This window comes from Marmota monax, unplaced genomic scaffold, assembly GCF_021218885.2.
Source record: "Marmota monax isolate L192 unplaced genomic scaffold, Marmota_monax_Labrador192_F-V1.1 WCK01_AAM20220418_F8-fsc00015, whole genome shotgun sequence".
In the NCBI taxonomy this organism is placed as follows: Eukaryota; Metazoa; Chordata; class Mammalia; order Rodentia; family Sciuridae; genus Marmota; species Marmota monax.
In genome coordinates, this window is record NW_026692194.1 from 13,323,930 (window position 1) to 13,349,336 (window position 25,407).

Below are 25,407 nucleotides of genomic sequence, written 5' to 3' on the forward strand. Positions count from 1 at the left end.
CCACTGTCTCTCTTTTCACCTAACTCGAGTTCAATTTCACATGACTACCTCTCACTGATGAAGCTTAAATCACATTTAAAATCCTGGCTGCAAGACAGTCAGGAATCATAGCTCCCGATTTTCCTGGGTCTGAAGTAAAAGATGGCAGGAGTTTGGAACAGAAGTTGACCAAGTCAATAACCCATGTCTTCTGCTGCTATCACTCAGTTAAGGAGACCTGTGTGAAATTCTATGCTATGGGATTCAGAAGCATTAGAAAGATTTTTTGCTGGTCTATGATTTTTGCTGGTGTACAATTTTGGTTTTCGATTTTGGTGGTCCAATTTTCTTGGAACTGGAGTTCTCAGCTTTAGAAGGGAAGGGTCAAGTGAAGAAGAAGTAGAGGTGGAGAAGCATGTAAGAGGATTTATCGGAGAAGAGGGAGATCACCTTGAAAGTGTGGTGTTTGGAAAATCAAGAGCACAGAGAGCCCTTAAGAGGGAGAGAGCAGTCCATTTTCAAATGTTGCTGGAGTCCAAGTAAAATGTGAAGTGAAAAGTTCTTTGAGGACCTTAGCAAGATTAGCTTTAGCAAGATTAGCTTTAGCGAGATGGTGGGGGTGGAAACCTGATTAGAATAGTTTCAGGAGTGAGGGGGAAGCGACGAAATGGAGAAAGCAAGAACAGATAATTCTTCTGAGCTGTCAGACTCTGGAAGGAGAGACACAGAGCAGCTTCATACATCTTGAAGTTTCTGTTCTTGGCCGGTCAAGCCAGTCTCGGTTTTGAATTCAATGACTTCCAATATTTACAAGTGTCTTGTCTCCAAAGTACAATAATTGGGGAAGATTATGTGAAGGACACAGAGTCCAGGGTGTCCTCTATTCCAGATAAGTTAAAATCTACTCCTACGTGAAGCCAAATGAAAAATGAGTTGACTAGACGCCCCTATTTTTCCCTCCCTCATCCTGACCTTTCTACCTCCCTCAAAAATATTCATAAGCAAATGGAGTTTTTGGGGAGATGCCACTAGATGATGGAGCACTATTAGATAGTTTAGAGCCAAAATGGGACCCACCCAGAGCAGAAGTCCCCCCCCCCCTTTTTTGAAGCATTTTTTTAAAGCTTGTTCCTGGCTCTGTCTTATGTCCCCACCCTTGTTTTCATCCCTTTTCACTCTTAAATGTGTACTCTCTTGTTAGAGGTTTGCATATTCTTACAAATTACTTCAAATGCTGCAGGGAACAAAGTGAGGTGTACACATATAAAAGAACTGTGATGTTCTTTTCCCCTTGCCAATACTATGGCTGGGAGGGTATTTATTTATGGAGTTTTACTTTACAACCAACTTTGCTAGAGACCTTTTCTGTTAAAGCAAGGCATGCAATGTTCTATGGTCATAAAAACACATATCATCAAGACAGCAGTCCCCGCCACTGTCATCCAGGAATTCCTGGATCCAAGAGTTCACAGCAGGCAAGGGTAGTCTGGAGCTGCAGCAACTAGCTGAGGGGTGGGACCCGAGCTGCAAGTACCCACCAGCCCTCGGCCTCCTCTCAGAGAGTTGCATGCACAGCTCTAAAGAGAAATTCAAGAAGCATCTCCCCGACAGTCACTTTGAGTCAAAAGAACAGTTCAAAGGCAGAATGGAGAGGCAGCCAATGACACAAGAGTCATTGGAAGAACAGGAGATTTGGTACATGGCAAATCAAAATAAAAATTTAAATTTTAGTGAAAAGAAGACTGTGTTTCAAAGGGAACATCTGTGACAGAGTGTATTGTGTTGCATGTTGTTCACCCTGAAAAAATGGGAGTTTTCAAAATGCCTTTAGATATTTGACAAAAAAAAATCAAAATAGTGAAACTGTTTTTTATATGTCTCATAGATAGGAAAATGGCTTATCTTTTGTAACTTCCAGGATTAAACACACACACACACACACACACACACATTACTCTTTTTAGATCATCATTTTCACATAGAAGAGTGTTTTAACTTTAACCCCATGCCTGTGACTCAGCTCACTGGAGGCTCATGATAGAATAATTCCATGGTCCGGCTTCCATTCCCAAGTGCTCACCTGTGACTGGGGCTTCTCAATATTTTTCAGCATTGATAAGTTAAATGCTCACCAATTTCAGTCTATTAACAGCTTGGTGAATCTCAAATAAAAGGACATCATCATATAACCAAGTTGCCCATCTAGTGGGAGGTAGCAAAGTGGTGGAAGGAAGGACTAGAAGTGGAAATAGAGAAGATAAAAAGGATTTAACGGAAGAGGCTGAGAGATGTGTAATGATACCCCACAAGGGAAAATTCTACTAATTTTAATATTGTATTATAAGGTGTGCTCAATTTCCCTGATACCATTAATAAAATGATCAAAGAAAACTTAGCAACCAGAATCAAAATGTAATTTTAACTATATTCCATCTCTTTCTTTTGAATTACTTACATCGTAGATGATTATCATAATTTAGTTTTCCAAATGACTTTGAGATGAAGCATCATAAGCCCCAATGCACCAGGGTGACATCTTTGCATTGAATAGAATTCAAAGTCTGGGGTCTCAGAAGTTATGACCACAAAGCTAAAGCTAGAAGGTGGGTCCTGCTGTGGAAAAAATGGTATTCCATGTGTCAGGTCTAGAAAGGGCTATTTGGACCTGAGAATCATGCCATATTTGGGAGCCTCTTCTAACTATACACTATATCCAGATGTTAAGCTTCCATGGGGTGGGGGAGAAAGGAAGGAAGGAGGAGAGAAGCTAGTTAGCAGCTTCTGGTAGAGTCTTATGAGGCATCAATACCTTGGTGGCAGAGTCATCAAAATTCTCTATAGGGAAGTGACCTTAAAAGCCGTCTCAAAAGTGACTAAGTTTGGGGAACAAAGACATGCCCATCAAATTCATAGAAAGTCAATGTACAACACAAAATACCATGTATTCATTTAATTTTTAAAAATTTATTATTATTATTTGGGGTATTAGGGATATATCCCCAGGCTTTTTTTTTTCCATTAGAGTCAGAGTCTCCTAAACCCAGGGGTGCTTAACCACGGAGCAATATCCCCAAGCCTTTTTTTTTTCTTCATTTTGAGACAGTGTGGGAGACCAACCTTGCAAGTGACTGAGTCACACTCCCGGCTGGGTGCTGAGGCGCTCAGTCACAGAAATGTGGCAGAGCTTTCCCCACCCTTCTTGGGTTTGAGGGTTGGTGTCTCGTGCATGGGTGTGTCTTGCTACAGCCCCTTGGGTGAAGACATGCTCACCTGTTCCTTTGTAATATAACCCCTTGCCCTGTTTAGGATAGAATCTTCCATGGAAGTGCCTTGTGTGTGTCCCCTTCTCTTACTGTGCCCTTGGATGTGGCCTACCCAGGTGTCAGTCAACCTGCTGACAGTGGACATCATGAAGATAGACTCAGCCCCCTGAAACCTGATCCCTTGCCTCATTTGAATAGCTTCTCCTCAATAAAACGGGTCAGCGTGTGCTCTTGCTCTCTCTTTTCCTGTGGACCCTTAAGGTCAGAGGAGCCGTCACAGCTAAAAGAAAAAAGAAATACCCAAAGAAAAAAGTATTTGTGTCTCTTGTGTGGTTATTTTGCGCAGACCAGTTAGCCCAGTTCAATTGGAGTAACCCCTGAGCCTCTTAGTTGCAAGAACAGAAACCTGGCAAGACAGGGTCTCCCTAAGTTGCTGAGGGCCTCTCTAAGTTGCTGAGGCTGACTTTGAACTTGCGATCCTCCTGCCTCAGCCTCTGGAGTTGCTGGGATTACAGGTATGCACTACCATGCATGGCCCATGTATTTATTTATATTAAGCACTGTCTTTGGTGTGTGTGTATGTACATATATATCTCAACCATTTATACAAGAATTTTCCTATTGAGGAAATGCACTAATGAAATGGAATTACATCAGACTGCTCTTTCTCTATGTGAAATCAGGCATAGAGATTATATAATGATAGTACCCTCTTCCTAGGAAGCATAGCAGAAACGGTAAATATGGAGCACCTTTTTAAAAGCGGCACCACCCACTGCTTTTCATTTTAATTACCTCAGACAAGTTAACGAGGCTATACAGCTGGGATATTCAGAGGTAAAATATGCAGGCATATTCAGAGGTAAAAAGATTGGATTATAAGAGCTGTGACCTAATCAGCCATCCTACTTTGAATGAATTGATTGGGTGGTAACTATGGGCAGGTGGGTCACTGGGGACATGCCCTGGAAGGGTGCATCTTCCTGTCACACTTTCCCCTCCCTCTCTCTCTTTGCTTCTTGACCCCACCAGGAACTGAGCAGCTTTCCTCTCCTGGGCCCTTCCTCCACAACGCGCTGCCTCTACTTGGGCCCAGAGCAATGGAGTGGTATGGACTGAGACCTCTGAAACCATGAGCTCCAAATAAACTTTTCCCCCCTCTACGTTGTTTTTGCCAGGTGTTTTGGTCACAGCAATGAAAAAGCTAACACAGTGACAGTATTAAGAGGTGGGACTTTTAGGAGATGATTAAACAGAGCCCTCATGGATGGGATTCTCACTTGATAAAAGAGCTGGAGAGGGCAAAATAGGAGGGTGAGGAAGCAGAAAGAGTCGATATGGACAGCTCTATCAAAGAGGTGTGTTGTGAGAGCAATACCTAGAGGTGAATGTGGGTCTATAGAAAACCTTATAAAAACAATTCTAGATATTGAGCATATTTGTATGCTTAGGGAAATGAGCTAATAAAAAAGGAACAGGTGATGATGTGGAAGACAGCAATAATAGCAGTAGCAAATCAGGATCCAGTGTACAAGTAGGGTGAGTCTGTTCCTTCCATCTCTTCTGCCCCTTCCACCATGTGAGGAAATAGCATTGGTCCCCTCCAGAGGAAGTAGTGGCAAAGAGTATACAGAAAAAAGGGACACAGAGACACATGGAGTTTGGACAAGAGAATCAGATTAGATATAAGAGAGACTAAGAATATGAGGTGAATAGATGGAGGGTAGTGAATACTCAAAAAACCAAGAGAGTTCATCTCAAGAATCACCTGGGACTGATTGGTGGTGGCTACCTGGGGCTCTGTTGAGGAGATGGGTGAAGTCCTACCAAGCTCAGTCGGAGAAAGTGCAATGATCAGTGAACTGCTTCCCAATATTCTGACCTGAATCACTCATGTCGCCGCCTTTGACCCACAAAGTATATGGATGCTTTCTATAAGTCCAGCTTTGACCTTTAATTATAAAGTTATTTTTAAAATGTTCGAATCATATTATAAATACTGTTACAATATCTTCCACGTATAATATGAAGATTATTTGTTTTTGTGTTAACAGAACAACATCTATATCATTTTAAATGCCTCTCAGGGGTTGCATTATATGAGTAGACCTTATCTTTGATACTTAATTTCCCATCATTGGAAATGCAAGTTGTTCCAATTGTTAAAATATGCTTAAATATGTACTTGTAAAACTCCTACCTTATGATCTGGAAGGTACTCTGAGGTCATGGTTTAAGGAGATGGACTATTGAGTCAGAGCTAGACTTCTGGAATTCAAATGGCTGCCACCCTAGTTCCTATGTGTGCAGTCTTAGGTGTTATGTAATCTATGTGTCTCAATGTCTTCATTTGTAAAATGAGGTTAATAATGTTTCTACATTACAGAAATGTTTGAAGGTAAAAGGAGTTAATATATGTTAATATATAAATAATTAAACGCGGTGCTAGGGGCATGGAAAGCACGGAATAAATGTTAGCTCGTGTTACCGAGAGAGACTTACATTTACCCACCTCTAACCTCAGTGTCCAGCCCCGGGGCTGACAAGGGCAAGGATTTCAATGAATTACTAGTTGATTGACTGACTGATTTGTATAAGATCATCAGTAACAATATTAAAAGGTTATAATCCTAGTCACAGACATAGAACTAAACTGGAAGTCTATAATCAGAACCCCGAGCCAACATACACAAAACTAATGTAGTAATCATTTTAAGTAATAATAATTTGGAGAAATTTTACTTTTTTATTTGTTTTTAATCATTCATTTAGTAGAAGAGCCCCAAATGTATCAATGAGTTGAAAATACTACTGTGAAAAATATTTTTTAAAAAATTTCAAGTCAATGGAGGTGCTATTATTTTACCAAGTTATCTTAAATTTAGAATGTTAGAAATAATCACTTTTGTAGTTCATAAATTATTAATTAAAATAGCAAGGCCTGATCATTGTAAAATTTCAAATAGGATATAAGTATAGGAAGCAGAAAATGGGAAAGGGGACCTTCCCATCTCCACTCAGATGCTGCCACTCCCTGGAGTGCATCCTTTCATACCTTTCGGGTGCATATGCAAACATATACATAGTCACACCACATGTACCCATCCAGAGAATAATCATTAAATTATAAGTCACACTGCTCTACTTTCACATTTTTTAAAAAAACAAACTTTCTAAGTGACCAAAACACCAGACTGGTGTTCTTATTCACTGAATATTTATTTCAGGTGATTTCAAGAGGAGCGGGTGGCTCATTGTAGTGGGTTAATCACTTAAAAGCAGGTCAAATGTTTTCGTTCAGTTAATAAGATAGTATTTATTTAGTGCTTTTTCATAAACATTCACAGGAATAGTTGGGGGGAAAACATGTGACCTGAACAAAGATCAAAACAGGCAGAAATGTACTTACTCCAGGATCTTGAAATTTAACCCTAAGAGCTCAGGGCAAAGCTAAACAAAGGGTGGAACAGGGTGAGGACACAAAGGAAGCCTTCGAGATAGGTTGGGAATTATCTGAAAATGTTAAAACTGTTTTTTTTTTTTGTTTCCCATCATCCCTGAGGATAGAAATTATTGGTCATTTACTGTTCCTGTTACTTTATTTAAAGTCCCCAATCACTAACCCCAATAGACACAAGAGTGTCTTGGGATTTAGGATTGCATTTTTTGAAGGATATGGAGAAACTTCCATTTTTCTGTGGTTGCTCTTTCATAAGAGAGTTTAATTTGATATTTAAGCCTCAAATTTTTTAAGGCAAAAATCCACAAGTTAACATACATTTTGTTTCCAAGAAAACTGGGGTCTCCTGGGTAATAAATTATGAATAAAAACACTAAAAATGAATAATAATATCACTTCAGCTGCTTTGTGGAAGGACATAGGAAAAATAAATAAACATGTGAATGAAAACAAACAGTAAGGAAGTTTGCTAATTGTGTTGCTTCCCTCTGTTATCACTCATTCATCCTAAAGAGGAAAATAATTAGCTGGTAGGGTATAATTACTATTTTTATAATTCTTTCTTGTTCGAGCAGATTTAATTGAATTCATGTAATGGGAAAAAAGTGGGATTTGGTAAAGCATTTTCCATAATCATATAGGTTTTATGTTGCTACAATCTATATTTAACTCCTTAGAAAACGGTCCTACAATCAAAATCTCCTCCTGGGTTCTCTCACCAGGAGTTGCAGCACTCTCATTTTCAATAATAAGGTTTTGATTTTGACTTTTAAATTTTACTTCATAATACCACAGTCTAGAATTAACTTACACATCATTAAAAAATTAAGCACAAGGATTTCATTATACTAGTTCTGATGATTCCTGTCACAAAATGTGTTTGCTATTCTAGTTCCAAGAAGATGGGGAGTCTTACCCAACTCAATTTTGCCTGGCCTCCAACATCAGCCCATCCTTGCCTGTTTTAGCAAGAGGCTAGCCATGTCCACCTCTCAGCTTGTTCATTCAGACATCTATCTCCCCCATAATATCCATGACAATGCAACTGCACATGGCAATGTGATAGCACCATTGATTTATTTTATACATGGTACTTACTTTGATGGACTTTATTAAACAGATAAGAAGTTATCTAGCATCCAAAGCATGAGAATATATCCTACTGAAGGAAAAGGAAGTTGAGTCTTTACTTCTGAGCTACCATGACAAGTTTGATTGTAACTGGATTCTTTGTCTTAGGGCAATCCTTTTTAGTGGGAGTTCCTTTTATTTTGTCAATCCTTTTGATGATCTCTAAGCTTAATCTGCTTTCTCTTAATCTCTATCTATTCTCTGAATGATTTCATCTAAACCCAAATTTAGCCTAAAAGTTCCAGATACATATATCTGAATATTCTACCAAGATTTCTCACTAAATGTACCATAACTATCTCCAGCCTCTTCCTCGCCTCCTGCTCACCCTCACCTCCCTTACCCAAGTGCTCTTCTCCTGCATTCTGAAATGAGAAAATTTGGACAGTCATTGACTCTCAGCCCTGAACAATCAGTCATGATGTCCTCTTGATTTTAATACATTTTCATTTCTCTTTTTTCTTTTCTATCCTTATTACCTCTAGCTTACATAAGGCTCTTATCTATTTTCCAGGAAGACAAGTTAAGTTACCCCCTGAGGCTTGGGGCGACTCTTAGCAAGTGCAGTGAAATTGAAGTTTGTGTCCTTCCTATCAGTGTTTGGCTCCAGACACCTCTTATTGTTGAGACTCAGTGGGGTGAGGTAGGTTCTTAGGAATAATCAAAAATTACAAACCACAACTTGCATCTTCTTTCAGGAGACTTGAAGTTTATCCTAACGTAGCCACAGAAGATGAGGTGGCAAATACAAACTATTTAACGAATACTTACTAAATAACTATTCTGTACTCTGTGCTAGGCATCTAGGCTACAAAGACAGGACAGGGTGCCTATCTCCTATGAGCTCATAGTCTAGTGGGAAAAGCAAATGATTATAATTCAGCATGACCAATGCAATGATGAAGGAATGTATGAAGTATTATGTGAGTACAGGAGAGAGGTGTTCACCCACACACTCATTCTGACCTTACTTCAGGGAGCAAGGACATGGACACAATTGAGTTTTTGAGTGAAAATTCAAGGTACCCATAGAGGATAAGTTAGAGGGGGTGAAGATTAAAAATACAGAGTACATATATTTTGGGGGGGTTGAGGGGTACTGGGGATTGAACTTAGGGGCACTCGACCACTGAGCCACATCCCCAGCCCTATTTTGTATTTTATTTAGAGACAGGGTCTCACTGAGTTGCTTAGTGCCTTGCTTTTGCTAAGACTGGCTTTGAACTCGCAATCCTTTTGCCTCAACCTCCTGAGCAGCTGGGATTACGTCTTTTTTAAAGGAATTTCTCCAAATGAGGATAGAAAAGAGAATCATACACTATTGAAGTTTCAACTTCATTTTTTTCCCAGAAAAGTTGTATAAATTTAACCTAAACCCATAGCAATTTCTTTGTGAACTACTATAATACATATAGTTAAGGATATGCTTACTGTTGCATTTTATTGTTTGACTATTAACCAATAAGATATTGTGTTAAAATGGAACTTATTTGCCCTTATCAAATATTCTATTGGGCAAATCAAGCAAGGCTTGGATGTTCATTATAAAATAATATTTGCTAAATATTCCAAATTTGCCTGAATGGATTTCACTTAATATGTTAGATTCTATAAATCTGCTTAATCAATTGTCTGTGCTTAGTATTCCTTAGAAAAGGGACTATTAGTTACAAAACCCATACACACACTGATAGCTGTGTTTCTTTCCTGTGATTCTCAGGAAGTACATCCCTGGGGGTGCTGAAACAGCACAGATTTCTTCATTTCTAAATTATTCCATGATTTTAGAAAAAAGACTAAAAAAGTATTTTCTCTCCTGATCTAACTCTAGAAGCTAGAAATAACCAAGCATCACTACTCTCCTTTCAAAACTAAAAACTGTTTTAAACATATATATGAGATGTTTAACCTCTGTAAAATAGTCCAACAGCCAATCCTCATAGATAGTGAGAGACAGGACAGATATGGAAGCCAAACAGTGAGTTTTTACTGGAAAATATATTTGGATTTAGGTTCAACATTAGTCTACTCTTTTAGAGAATATAGCCAAATTCATACAAGTTTAGGTTTACATCAAATCCAACTTGAGTAAATACAGAAGAACAGCCTCATTATAGTTACCATATAGAGCTGAATCATTCACTCAAAGGTGAAAATGAAATTTTTAGATAATTTATTAAGACCAAGGTAATTTAGGGGGCTGGGGATATAGCTCAGTTGGTAGAGTGCTTGCCTCACATGCACAAGGCCCTGGGTTCAACCCCAGTACCACACACACACACACACACACACACACACACACACACAAAACTAAAAAAAGACCAAGGTAATTTAGGTAAGGAGGTTCTTTTTTCTTCTTTCATATCCTTCCTTATACAAAACCTTAAAATAATATTAGGAAACTTAAAATGTGGTCTACAGGATTCAGGACCATCTCAGTTCAGGTTGCCATAGCATTTTTTTAATATAGCTGAGCCCTGTACCTTCTTTAGCAGTTATTTTAGATAGCATTGAAAATGATCCACATTATGAATGTTATTACTCAAATTTAATTAACATGATGTTTTCCTGTTCTTGGCAAGAGTGCTTAACCTTATTAGAATGTGGTAAACAAATTTTTGAAAGTAAAGTCATTTCTTTGTAACTCTTCAGGTTGAATTGAATATTTCAGTTTGGCTAAATGATATTTAAAGCACCATTAATGTGGAAGCACAAACCTGCAGTTGCGATTACATCATTCTCCTTTGTGTCTGTGTTGGAGAAGCTGTTCCTGGCTTATGTAATGTTTTTCTTCCTGCATATACCATAGCTCATAAGAAATAGCTTGATTCCCTATTGCTGCCCGACTATGCATCCATTTATATAAAAACTCAGTAAAAAATGTTGGTATCCTAAGGCTAAGTGATTTTCAATAAGAAATGTTTAATTTCTCCAGATTTTTATTTTAGTTTCAAAGAACAATATATAATAGTCTCAATATGATGCTAGTCTTTGTGAAGCTCAAGAGACAAAACCAGACACTTGTGCATGCTGCAAATTCCTGCTTTTAATTCCAAAAATAACTGCTATAACTATTGGTTGTATAGATCTTCCCTCCCACCCGGCTTTGGCTGGGGATGAAACAGAGGTCAGATATCTGCTCAGAATTATTCAGGCATAAAGGTTTAGAAATGTTAGCTAACGACTCTGATGAGACTTAAAAATTTAAAAACAGTTATTACAAAATTCTATGCCTCCTAGGGGCTGTATATTGTCATTTGGATTTCTTTTGGCATGAAAACAACACTCTATTAAATAATGCACTAGTATTGAACTGGGTTTTCTAAGAGTGCATTTCAAACATTGTATGTTTAAATTAAAGCTAAGAACATCAGAACATAAGTTCCCTATTGCATGCCCAAACAGAGATGTTACACCATAGTTGTTCATTTATTAAAAATTGGGTTTGACTAAACTAAAAAAAAAAAAGGTTTGAGCAGGCTCTAATTCATTAAATTTGAATAGTCACAGTTTTGTCATATTGTTGCTGCAACAGCAGAACAAAGACAAAAATAACCCAAACAGCGTTGTTAGAGAAGAGTCTCCCTATCAGGGTCCACATTGGTCCTTCCAAGAATCCTGCTTTCCTGACCCCAATTCTTTGTTTTCAGAGGAATGAATACAAGCTGATTCTGTGCTAAGAATCTTCTTGTGAAAGACTCATGACAAATGCATTTTTAAAAAAGATTCTACGGTTGAAAAGTGAAATGATAAGATTTTAGGAGACCACACAGGAGCTTGTGTCCTAGCATTGTAAATCTCGCTGTAAAAAAAAAAAATATCAAAGGTATTTTTATAAACAGGCTCTATAACTCAATATCATGAATATCTTCAATCTTGTTCACACTTTCACACACACACATAAACACACATATGCACTCCTCAAATTAGTGAATCATAATGATACATGATTGCTTATTTTCAAGTCAAAGTGCGATTGGAGTTTTTATTTATGTAAGTCTACAGTTGTATTTAAGTGCTCTTTACAATACAGTCCATAAACTAACAATAAAAATTAAAATTAAAAGTAGCTTTCAATTATTTGACATAAAAAAAAGAAAATCTCGCTGTGAGAAGAGCATAAAGATTTGCATTTTCTTGGATGGGTTGATTCATTCTGTAACAAATATTTATTGAGCATTTGTTAAATGCAGAGCAATATGAGCAACTCGAGGATGTGGAAAGTATAGCCTCTGTCTGTGAGAACTTACAATCTTCAAGAAAAGATGTTTATAATGCATATTTAACAACAGAATCAGCCTGTCAAAATTGGATCATCTTGTTTATTATATTCTGATGAGGAAATTACAGCTTAGGTTTTTATGGTTTGTTTCTAGAATGTTCCCCACTAGTTAGGCAATATAGAAATGCTCAGAGAGGAAAAGATTAGATTATAAGAATCATAACCATATCAGTGGATTAATCCATTCAATGGTTTAGTAATTTAAATGGATTATTGGGTGGTAGCTGTAGATAGGTAGAGGAAGTAGGTCACTGGGTACATGCCCTTGGGGACTATATCTTGTCCCTGACTCCTCTCCTCTCTTTTGGCTTCCCAGCTACCATGAGCTGAGAAGTTTTCCTCCGCATGCCCTTCTATCATCATATTTCTGCCTTCGAGGCAGCTAACTGTGAACTGGGACCTCTGAAACTATGAGCCCAAAATAAACTTTTCTTACTCCAAGTTATTCTTGTCAGGTGTTTTGGTCAGTGATGACAAGCTGACAAATGCAGAGTTGACGTGACCTGGCCAAGTCACATTGCTACCATAGACATCACTGGTAGAATGGGAAGACCACTGGTTGCTGAGCAAGCCACTTCCTCCACTACTTATATGACCTTGGACAAAAATACTTAAATCTGTTGAGACTTCAAAGGACTGATCCTTGTTAGAAGGCAATGAAATGAGAACAGAGACTACCTTAAGGACTGTTTCCCTTAGATTCACTATGACCAGAAGCAGCAAGTAAGAAACAGACACAAAAGGAGAATATATGTGAGCTGATTTCCCTAATTCTTTTTTTTTAAGTTTTTTTTTTAATTTTTTATTGTTGGCTGTTCAAAACATTACATAGTTCTTGATATATCATATTTCACACTTTGATTCAAGTGGGTTATGAGCTCCCATTTTTACCCCATATACAGATTGCAGAATCACATCAGTTACACATCCATTGATTTACAATAGATCCTCCACCAAAGTTTAAGGTTAATGCAGCTCCTGAGAGAGTAATAAGCCTAATAGGTCCTGGAAGCCCAGAGCCACAGATCCACAGATCCACAGCCTTTCATTCACAGGCCAACCTAGTTAGACATTTTAGTATTCTGTTTCTTAATTGATCCTTCAGGCCTAGCACAGGTGGCCTGTATTTGTTAAGCTTTGATTTCCTCAAATCTGATATTTAATAATCATAGTACAATGGTAACATCAAAGATCACTGATCTGCCTGGTGCAGTGGTTCATGCCTGTAATCCTAGCAGCTTGGGAGGCTGAGGCAGGAGGATCTTGAGTTCAAAGCCAGCCTCAGTAACAGTGAGGCGCTAAGCAACTCAATGAGACCCTGTCTCTAATAAAATACAAAATAGGGCTGGGGATGTGGCTCAGTGGTTGAATGTCCCTGAGTTCAAGCCCTGGTACAAAAAAAAAAAAATCACTGATCACAGATCACTATAACAGATATAAAAATAATTAAAAAATTAGACTATTGTGAGAATTACCAAAATGTGGTACAGAGATATGAAATGAGTTCTTGCTGGTAGAAACATAGTGCTGATAGACTTGCTTGATAAAGGGTAGCCTCAAGCAGCCTTCAGTTTGTAAAAACAAACAAACAAACAAAAAAACCCCACAATATCTGCAAGTACAATAGAACAAAGTATAACTGTATACTTTGTAGGCTCATCCTAAACCTTGAGGAGATGGCTTATATGAAGAGTCCAGCATGGTACCAGACCCATAAAGCAAGGGAAGGGTGCTTCATAGATGGCTTTCTTAGTTGGGGAACTGAAAGTGAGATGCAAGTCTCCTGACTCTCCAATCTAATGCTCTTTCTAAATAGCAACTTCCATTTACTGAGCATTCACTTTGTGCCAATAGAATGGTAAGTTGAAAGAGGAGATAAAAGTCTGATTATTTTAAGAAAGTATTATATCTAGAAATCTGTTTAAATTCATTAGCCTATATGAGTTTATCAAAGTTTATAATGAACTTAAAATAAGTTTATAATTAATTTAACATAATTAGGAACTTACTTCATAAAGGTAACCAGCAATTAAATAAAGCAATAAAAAGGATGAAATTTCATTTAGAATAGAACAAAAAGGAAGAGTGGGGTGTGTGTATGTACATTTATAAAGAAAATTATAAAAAACTACATGTGCCATATATAAAAAAACTATATTGGAATATATAAAGTAAGATGAATAAATTCATATATATTCCATATTATTATACAGAAAAACAGTTTTCACTAGGTAAAGATAAAAGTCCTTACTAACAAAGAGCCCAGGAATTATAATGATAATCTAGTCCCTAGGATATCCTAAGACGTAAAGTATAGTAATTAAATTAATAAATTAATAACAATAAAATGATTAAAGCAGGGCTGCAGATGTATAGAATATGTAAAGTCTTGGTTTCAATCTCTAGCACCTCACAAAAAAAAGTGTGTGCATTTGTGTGTGTGTGTATAAAAGCAGTGTGGGACATATAGAAAGAAATTTAATGTATACTATATCATAAAGTTAGGAAAAGTAATGATTACTTAATAATTACCTAATTATACCTTGATAATTAACAGAATGACTGGTTAACCTCTAAATACAAGACAAAAAAAATGTTTCAGACCAACACTTATATTACATACCAGAAGAAAACCCTAGAGGATTAAAGAGTTAAAATATTTCCTTTAATTCTTATCAAAGTTAGAAGGAAAAAAATCAAATATTTGTGCAGTCTTTAGAGGGACAGATGCCTTTACATAGTTAATGGTAACAATATAAATCACAAAGGAAAAAAATAAATAGCTCAAAAACATCAAGAAAAACGATTATAATATAAAAAACTAAATTAATAAAGGGATACACAACTGGGAACCACTTATAATAAGATAGTATATACAGCAAATAAAGAATTTACTCAAATATCCAAAAATATTAAAACCTCAAGAAATAAATGATCAAAGGATATAAATATACTATGCACATAAGAAGAAATTCAAGTAAAATACATGTATAAATAAGTTCTTGGAAAGATATTTATAATAGTAACAAACTGGAGACAAACTTTCCAGTATAAGTCATATCAATTCAACAGACTATTAGATTATAATTATGAAAACCGGAAGAAACTATTTAATGGTGGAGGAGAGTCCAATAAAATAATTTCACTTATTGTGCACACAGAAAAAGACAAAAATGAAAATCACTGTCGACATAGAATAGTTGACTAATGGACAGCTATACTAGTTGCTGAACGTTACAGACTTGAATGCCTATTTTCTTCAACACATATATGAAAGCAACAAGTTAAACAAAAGATATCAGTAATATTAGAGTCAAGTGGTAAATTATTAGGTTTCTTAGAGTTGAGATCTTTCACCATGTCAGGACCTTATAGAGCACTTATGGTTCCCAAAGATGTTGGAGAAGGCAATCATACCAAGAATGTGCAATTATTGTCACACCTTTGTTTATGGAGTCCTTTTATGGGATGTCAGTGTCATCAGCATGCTTTCCTCAAATTCCCTTATTTTTCTATTTTGTGTTAGACTTTCTAAAGATATTAAAGATCCTTTATGGAATGGGACTGTATATAAACAAACCAACCAAGTTTCCTTAATCACCGCACCTAATGAAAATTTTCATTTACTAATATTGGAATGAAGACGAAGAGGAAAACACATTTATTCAATCCTGGATTTATGATTTTAACAGTCCAATAACCTCATCTTAACTACTAAAGGTAGTAGAATAATCAAACCCAAAATATCTAAATATTTAGTAAAGTTCATATTTAAACTTTTGAAAATGAAAATAAGTCTCAGTTGAAAAGTTCAGGTAAGGAGAAAGGAACATTTTTAAAGGAATTAAAAACTGTGGCTCAGTTTCAAAGTAACCATGGCTGGCAGAAAATCAAGGTTTTCCATACTGAGTCCTAGGCAGTGACAGCGATGGGGTACAGGTTTCATGAATATATGTTTTTTAAACTTGAAATCAATAAGTGTAATATGAGCATTTCTTGGACTGTATTTGAATTTATTTGAATTTTAACAGCTACTGACAGATGTGCTTAGAATGAATAGGCCCCAATTCCCAAATAGCACAGTATTTCAAATCTATTTTAGACTCTGAAATGAGAGCCGATTCCAGGAAGACAGCTCGGAACCTTTTTCCCAGCTGCAGAAATAACTCCTCTTGTTGCCCCTCTGACCTACACCAGGGGAAGCTGCTTGAAAAGATGTTCTTTTGCCTACAATCCTTTTACCACTGTAGCCCACAAACGGAAAAACAAACTGTTGGCTCCTCTTCAGAAAACTCATGCTCACATCCCCAAAAACAGGTAGATAAATAAAGCCAAAGAGTTCCTTTAATCCCTTTCCGATTTTCCAAAATGATCTTGATATTTTTGTTACCTCAGGGAGGCCTAGTGTGCGTACAGCTTATAAAATGGGGCTCATCTACCAGCAATTAGTCACTAATGACCTTCCCCCCAAAACTTAATTCATCCAGGGAGGTACCTCCCTCCCAACCCTCAATTTCTTGACACCTTGCTCCATTAGTCATAATTCCCAACTCACTACTGCACCAGTTCCCTCTCCCTTCTGGTTCCCACACCTTTAGATGTACAAAGCTTTCTCATTTGAAAGTAAAAGCTTCTTACCAAATTCTCCTCCAGTTATCGCCCTTATTTCTCTTCTTCATACCCAGGCTTTGGGAGCTCAACGAATTTCTATTAAGTCAAATGGAAATTCTGACTTAGCTCAGACACAGTAATAATGACTCTATTAGGAGCCTAGGTGCCAAGCACTCTTATAAAACTTAAAACAAAAACACACCCTTTTCTTGCTTAAAAAAATGCATGAATAATCCATGTTCATTATAACAAGTCAACAATACAGAGATAAAGACAGCATCAATGTCTCCCTCTATGCAGTTCCATCTCTTATTTGTTGCATCCACCAAAGATAAAAGAATATTAACTCTATTTTATGGATGGAAAAAAAAAAACTTAAACTGAGAAAGGCTCAGAGAACATCCTGTGGAGTTCAAAAACAGAACATTAGGGTCAGATTGCCTGGATTCACTTCTTGGCTTTGTCATTTACTATTTGTTCATGGGCACATTACTTAATACTTCTGCAGGGTTATTTATTTTTTTCTTTTTCTGTTAAATAGGACTAATGATAGTACTTAGTTCATAGGGGTTGTGGTGAGGATGTCATATGTCCAAATGTGAAATTGTTAGAATAAACCCTACTTGGTTGTAGTAAATGACTCAAGTGTGTTGGTGGATCTTGTTTACTTGTATCTCTTTTTTTCTTTTTCTTTTTCTTTTTCTTTTTTTTTTTTTTTTTGGTATTGGGGATTGAACCCAGGGCCTTGTGAATGTTAGGCAAGTGTTGTACCACTGAGCCATATCCCCAACCCTTTTAATTTCCTTTTTGACCCAAAGTTGGTTTAAGAGAGTTCTTTATTTATATCTGCTGTTATACAACCATTGTCAGAAAACATTGCCCAATTTTTTTCTACTTTTTTCAAAATATTGAGAATTTTTATGTTGCCTCAATTTTTGCAAATGTCCAATGGGCACATAAGTAGAGGTATTCTCTATTTTCAGGATGTCAGGTCTCAGAGAGCACAAATAATGAGTGTTGACATTCCTTAAATATTTTATACATAAAAAATTCTTTCTTTTTTTTCCCTTTGTTCTTTACAATAATTCTGCACTTTACAGCAATTCTGTGTGGTACTATTATTAATGGTACCTCCTAGTAAAATTAGTACCATTTATGGGCACTATTATTATGCCTATTTTACAGATAAGAAAACAAGCAAATAAGTAAGATCATTTAATGATCCAAGATCATTTAATTTGGAATTTGGACCAACAGTCTGGCTTTGAACTCACCAGTCTTAATCACTACAATTTCCTATAGTTCATTGGTACATATAAAGATCAACCTTATTAACATCTTTTAGGTGTTCAGTATTTTTACTTTATTTTTTATATTCTATCATGCACTGAGAGATATAAAGTCGCCTTTTACTATTGAGTTTCTCTCCTTGTATTTTCTACAAGTTTTGTGTCTGTGTTTTTTTACATTGCTTTCTGCAAAAAATTCATTCTGTGGGAGCAAATTTTTATCACATGCACAACAGATAAAGCACTAATCTCCAGGATATATGAAGAATTTAAAAATCTTAATGGCAAAAAAACAAATAACCCAATCAATAAACTGGCCAAGGAACTGAATAGACACTTTGCAGAAGAGGGTATACAATCAATCAACAAATATATGAAAAAATGTTCAACACCTCTAGCAATCAGATAAATACAAATCAAAACTACTCTAAGATTTCATCTCACACCAGTCAGAATGGTAGCTATTAAGAATAAAAACAACAATATGTGTTGGTGAGGATGTGGGGGAAAAGGCACACTCATACACTGCTGGTGGGACTGCAAGTTGGTGCAGCCAATATGTAAAGCAGTAAGGAGATTCCTTGGAAAACTTGCAATGGAACCACTATTTGACCCATCCATCCCACTCCTTGGTTTATACCCAAAGGACTTAAAAACAGCATACTACAGGGACGCAGCCACATCAATGTTTATAGCAGCACAATTCACAATAGCAAAATTGTGGAACCAACCTAGATGCCCTTCAGTAGATGAATGGATAAAGAAAATATGATATATCTATCTATCTATCTATATCTATATCTATATCTATCTATCTATCTATATATATATACACACACACACACACACACACACAGTAGAATATTACTCATCATTAAAAGAGAATAAAATCATGGCATTTGCAGGTAACTGGATGGAGTTGGAGAATATTATGCTAAGTGAAGTAAGCCAATCCCCAAAAAACAAATGCCAAATATTTTCTCTGACATGAGGATGATGATCCATAATGGGGATGGCGGGGGAGCATTGGAGGAATGGAGGAACTTTAGATAGGGCAAAGGGGATGAAGGGGAAGGGAGGTGGGATGAAGGGTAGGAAAGATGGTGGAATGAGATGGACATCATTACCCTAAGTACACGTATGAAGACACGAATGGTGTGATTCTACTTTGTGTACAACCAGACATGAAAATTTGTGCTCTATATGTGTAATATGAATTGAAATGTATTCTACTGTCATACATAACAAATTAGAATAAAAATCAGTAGTTGAAAAAAGAACTATATTCTGAAAAGCATAAAAAAAGTGATTCACCTTTCATCAAAAAAATTCATTCTGATTCAGTAAAACATCTCTTTAAGGATCTCTTCTTGGTCAGAATTTTAGTTCTCCCTCCATGTTCTCCTGTTCTTCTCCATGACGGTGTTTGGTTGCATGGAAAGAGAATAGTTTTGTAGTCCTGTGACTGTGGGAAAGAAAAGACTTGTTTGGTTCTTGGCTTCTTGGGGCTCCATACCAAGGCTCTTTGTCTAGATCCTGGGTACCTTGCTGGCCTTGAGGCTAAAATCCTTGGCTAAAAGAAGAGGAGGTTCTTCCCCCCTCAGGGAAATTCCCAAGTTCTGGTTATGACTCTCATTCATTAACAGCCTGGTAACTCTTTATAACTCTAGGATCTCCTTCTCTAATCAGCTTCCTAGCCAGTCACTTAGTTATGGTTGTGGCTTCTATGTTCCTTGATCTTTGTGAGAATCAAGGTCAGCTCAGAGCACCAACTCTAGTTCTCTCTTCATTTATCAGACTGCACCATTGCTCTCTCACTGCTCTGCCACCTCTGATGTATGGAAGCATAGTTCATGGTGTACCTCTCCTGTGAGAAATGGGGCAAAAGTCTGTGTTCTTGGCTTTCTTTCAATCCTTTTTGGGTTCCTTCTATGGACTCTGACTCAGAGAACAGAGGTCAGAAGACACATGTCTCACCTCCAAATTCATCTGTTCACATGGTCCTCTAGGGCTAGAAGGAAGGAGGACGCTCCCTACTTCATTGATTCTTCTCTACACCTCTGCTTCTTTAGCTTTCATGGAGAAGTAATTCAGGAAGTGTTGGGTGAGGCCTGAGAGGCAGGCCAATGCTGGTAGTCCATGGACCACACTTTGAGTTGGTAAGCCACCACATCATCCTTTTTGTTTTCCTGAGAGGCATCTATCCAAGGAAAAAAATATATCCAGCTAACATTATCCCTATGATACATGTTATTGATTCAATTCTCACATTACCCTTTGTGTAATGATATGTGATATAAAACAGATGAAAACTTAGGCTCAAGTAGGTTAAGCATTTGCCGGAAGACACAGCAGGTCACTGTATTCTTCCCCTTCTCCTTGCTATTCCTTTTCATCTGCCTCATCCAACCATTGTCAAAAGAAGAACATGCTTTTCTTTCAATCCCACTTTTGATTATACAAATTTTCATACATACATAGGAACAGGAAATACTAAGATTAAATATATATGTGTGTGTTTATACATCTGTGTGTGTCTATTTATACACACACACACACACACACATATCACCAGTTAACATTTATTATATTTACTTTCCTTTCCTCCATCCTTTTCAATCTCTCTCCCTCCCCATCTTTTTCTCCCCCTTAGTATTCACATAATTCTATAAGAAATATAATATCCAGTCCATATTCAAATTTCCTCCAGTGTTCAAAAAATGTCTTTCATAGCTTCTCTGCCCCCTACCTGAACTAGGATCATATATCTTCTTTAAAACAATTAATCATCTAAATTTATACTTACTTTTCTTTTTGTATTTTAAAAGCTGGTATAAATACAGGCGTTTGTACTGTGTAACATAAACACACAACAGTGGCTGTGTCATTCTGCTACTGTATTGCATCCCATGTGGGGACCCTCCCACTAGCCAGGACACAGGTCCAGTCATAAGTCATATATTATAGGGATAATGTTCTGCCTACCCCTGGCTGATTTGGGTTACCCCTGCCATCTGGCTCTATGACCCTGGAGCCAGTCTGTCAAGCCAGGACTTTACACTGACCTGTAGCTTCTTACAGTTTCACCAAGCACAGTTACTTATATTTATTGTCTGAGTACTAATAAGTAGAAAATTATTAAATCATAATTACTAACTTTCCTAGGGTAAATCATTACCCACATCCTAGCAACTCAAATATTTTCTTCCCTCTTATCTTTATTTATATGATCTTTCTAAGAGGCAAAGGACAAAGCTACTTGGTTAATCACTTCAAACCTCTTTTTGACCATTCCCTTTACACAGTTTAATGGACATTCTATGGGAAACAGAGGAAATTAACCAAGTGTACTTCTGCCACTCTTGTCTACCAACATTCTTTTGAGTCTTAAGAAAGGGCCATATTGTTTTGAGGTCCTCAGCTTTCTAAACTGGGTGGCCTAGCCCAAAGAACAATAATTCTGTACAAACAAGTTTGTTTAAAGAAGTTAAGTCAAGTGTGAAAGATCCCTTTCAAAACAAGAACTGAGTAACAATATTTGAGGAGTCAAAAGAAAACAAGACTATACAATTCACAGACTCTCTTCATTCATCTTACAGAGAGTTTACCTTTTAAAAAAGTCACACTTTTTCTGTTTCCCAGAGATTTTAAACATTTCAGTATTTCACGATGTACAGATGCGTAGCTAAACCACACTCTTCCCAAGAAGCCTTCCTTCCCCCACCCTTGCTCATTTTTCTTCTCTAGTGGGCCACACATTTCAGAGATTTTATATTAGTTTTCTTTATACTTCCCTTAAAAAAATAACAGAATCAGGATGTTTCAGTCCCTAGTGTTGAAACTGTATCTTACTCTTTTCAACAGTTTCTAGTCCATACCCTAGAACACGTGCAGAATGGAAACACTTTCCAAATGATTTAACACTCAAAGAATATTATCACTACTCACTTTCCAATTTTAAAAGCAAAAAGGTTCCCTATTTTTAATAACCTTATATGTATGTAGCCTTCTTCTAGGCACTTTGATGAAAAGAAAATATTATACCACACGATCTGTAATGTTAAGAAATAAGAAATTCTCCAAGTGTCTGCCTTCCCACTATTCTGATTTTATCCAAGGGTCTTGGCACTCAGCCTTGACTCTGGAATACAGACCCGGTTCAAATCTCTACCAATGAATTAGATCAACAGTCGCCTTGTAGCTTCACCCCTATCATCCCCCCTCATTTATCACGGGTTTCAGCTCCTGGCTCATTCTTACTTCTCTCTTCTCTTTCAGTGATTTCAATATACACAAGAGATCCTTCCCACCCCGGCCTCTTGGTTTATTGACCTCCTCCTCTGTCTGTAATGACCTTGTCCTAAGTTTTCCTCATTAGAGCTCAATATAGATGGAGGAGTAGGATTCTGATTAACCCCCTGCAGTCTTCTTTTAGGTCACTACCTCTTTCATCCTTACAGCCTACTCTCCCTGATATTTGATCTCAACAACTCTTCAATACCTGGGTCTTCCAATCCATTGACCAGACTACCTTTTAAATGACCTTCATCCCTGTATGTCCTCTGCTTAAATTCTAAGCTCAATGATTGTAATTATGCTCTTGCCCTTCTTGCTTTGCTCTGACTAAACACATTTCTGCTCTCCTCACACTATAAGTGGAATGTGGCTAAAAGGAAATTCACAACCAAACTGATGGGCCTAATTTCAAATTCATGACCTTAATGTGGTCTGATGGTCATACCTCAGTCCAGCCATTCTTGTAATCTCTAGAATTTCATACTTTCTTCTCTCTCCTCAGCCTTCTACTGCTTCTTGCTCTATCCTCATGCTCACTGACAGTCTTGCTTTCTCCTTTACTGAGAACACTGAAGCAATCAGAAGAGAATTTCACAGATCTCACTATCACTCCCACCCACCTACTAGCATACACACCCTCACACTTCACCTTCCTGCTGGTTCCAGAAGTAAACATGTCATGTTTCTATCTAGCGATGACTCTTCCTCCTCCACTTAGGCCCTAGATTTCGTCTCCTCTTATCTATTCAAGAATATCCCTCCAATAATCCTGCTTTGTATCTCCTACAACATTACTTTCTGCTCCCTACTAGAGTACTCACATCAGCATATACACATACTTTTTTGTCTTTCATTTAAAAAATATTTTCTTTGACTCAAGTTTCCCCACCAGCTATCATCTCATTTCTTTGAAGCAAAATTCCTTAAAAGAATTATGTATATGTTCTCCTTCTTTCATTTTCTTTTAAATCCATTAGAATTGAGCTGTTAACCTGAACACTGCACTGAGAGAGTTCTTGTCATCACTCCATTTCTTTGTTTTTGTTTGGAGCAAATTCCTTGCAAGAATTATTGATATCTGCCGTCTCAAATTTCTTTCCTTCCATTCCCTTTAAAACCTATTCCACAAATCAGGAGTCTAAGCTACTTGGGAGGTTGAGGTAGGAGGACCACTTGGTTCACAAGTGAGACCAATGTAGGCAACATGGTGAGATTCCATTTTAAAACAAAATTGCTATTCCAACTCCTACCATGCCACTGCAAGTGCTCTCGATCAGTCACCAGTAATTCTTTTGTTGTAAAATCTGATGGTCAAGTCTCAGACTTCATCCTCTCTGACCTATTAGCACTACATGAAACAGTTAAACACCCTCCTTTCCACATTTAGATTCCAGCTCACAGCACACTCTGGGCTTTCCTCCTACCTTCATGGATTCTCTTCAGTCTCCTTTGCTGGCTTTTCTTCTTCCTGACCTTGTAAATTTAGAGGATACAGGCCTCTGTTTATCCACACTCACACCATTGGTAACCTCCTCCATCCCTCTGGCTTCAAACAGTATGTATGCTGATTATCCCAAAGTGTGTATCCTCATCCTATACCTCCCCTGACCTCCAAACTCATAATGCCCACTTGGTATTCAATTCTGTTGCCTAACAACACCTCAAAATTAATATGTCCAAAAGCAAGGGATTTTCCTGCAAAGATCTGTTCCATCACCACCTTCCACATCTCTGTTTTTAGCAACCCCATCCTACCAGTTGCTCAGGTTGAAAATCTTGAGAATCATCTTTGATTTCTCTCCTTCTCGTAGACCCCAATTCAATTCATCATGAAACCATTCTGGGTGTACCATCATACTATACAGACCATTTACCTCCATTGCCATCACCCAGTCTGAGGAACATCTTTTACCTGTATTACTACAATAGCCTCCTCACAGATGTCCTTAAATCTACCTCTGCTTCCACACTAATTTTCACTCAGGAATGAGAGTGATCCATGCAAAACATAAGTCAGGTTTTGAGTTCTCTGCTCAAAGTCCTGCAGTGGTTTACCATTTCACTAAGAATAAAACTCAAATTTCTTGCAACAGTATCCAACCCCCTCCTTGATGTTAGCCTTCATCATTTACTCACCCCAGCACAGTGGCTGCCTTGTTCCTGGAACACCCCAGGCATGTTCCTATCTTAGGGCCTCTGCTTAGCTCTTCTTTCTTCCTGAATGCTTTTCTCCAGACTTCCCCTTAGCTCACTTCCTCAACTTCTTGGATTTCTGCTAAAATCTCATCTTTTTAATGAGACTTCCTCTGACCACCTAATTAAATACTACAATCTGCTCTTCACTCCCTATTCTAAGAACTCTCATTTCTCTTATTCTATTGTTTTTTCCCATAATATTTAAACTTTCTAACATTTCATATTGCTTACCTGCTATTTTTGTTTATTATATTTCTCCCCTGCTAAAATATAAACTCTTAAAAGAGAAAAATTCTTTGTTCTGTTCATTGACATATATGAAGGGGCTAGGAGTGCCAGGCACACAGTAGATATACAATAAATATTGGTAGAGCAGTTTAAAACTTAAAAAGACTTTATGTATTCCTTGAAGGGTTGGTAATATTTCTCAAAATCATTTTAACCTCATGCTATTTCTGTAGACTTTTCCCCCACACTTCTGATTCAATTTATTTACAGTCTCTAGGTCTATTCAGTTTTTCTATTGCACTTCAGTCATTGTTCATGAGTTATAAATGTCTATGAAGTCATGTATTTCATGTAAGTTTGAAAACAGAATGGCATGCTTTCTTAAATTTCTTTAAAGCACTACTGTGACTGTAGTTTTCATTCCAAAATTTGCTTGTTTTCTCTTGTTCCTTCTATTATCAGTCTTTGATTGTTTCATAAATTTCTCCAATTACCATTACCTTTTCTCTCTTTAGCCAAACTCTGTTGGTCTTTTACAATGCTCACCAAAATTCCCAGTTTCCTTCTTTTTACAGGCTCAGGGGAGAATTATTACCATCCCTGCCCGCCACCCCACCTTGGAGTTAGGCAAAGGCATATCGCTGATTCTGGCTAATGATATATACCACATCT

General features: G+C 37.3%; 1 protein-coding gene and 1 long non-coding RNA gene across 6 annotated transcripts in view; one reads left to right on the forward strand and one right to left on the reverse strand.

Annotated features, from left to right (window-relative positions):
- LOC131423473 (uncharacterized) overlaps positions 1 to 25,407 on the forward strand; it is a 146,004-nt gene that overhangs the window by 106,586 nt on the left and 14,011 nt on the right. The window lies entirely within an intron of this gene.
- The window catches only part of Acyp2 (acylphosphatase 2), a 155,969-nt gene that overhangs the window by 16,024 nt on the left and 114,538 nt on the right, over positions 1 to 25,407 (reverse strand). Inside the window, exon 4 of one of the 4 annotated variants that reach the window (XR_006847108.2) lies at positions 19,330 to 19,480. The exons of 2 other annotated variants lie outside the window; for them this stretch is intronic. Coding sequence is in view for 1 of the 2 variants with exons in the window: in XM_058573126.1 (XP_058429109.1) it covers positions 16,754 to 16,822 (69 nt within the window). In the remaining variant the exon portion in view is untranslated. Of the gene's footprint in view, positions 1 to 16,753; positions 16,823 to 19,329; positions 19,481 to 25,407 lie in introns of all 4 variants that reach the window. One more of the 4 variants, XM_058573126.1, reaches the window with a different exon arrangement.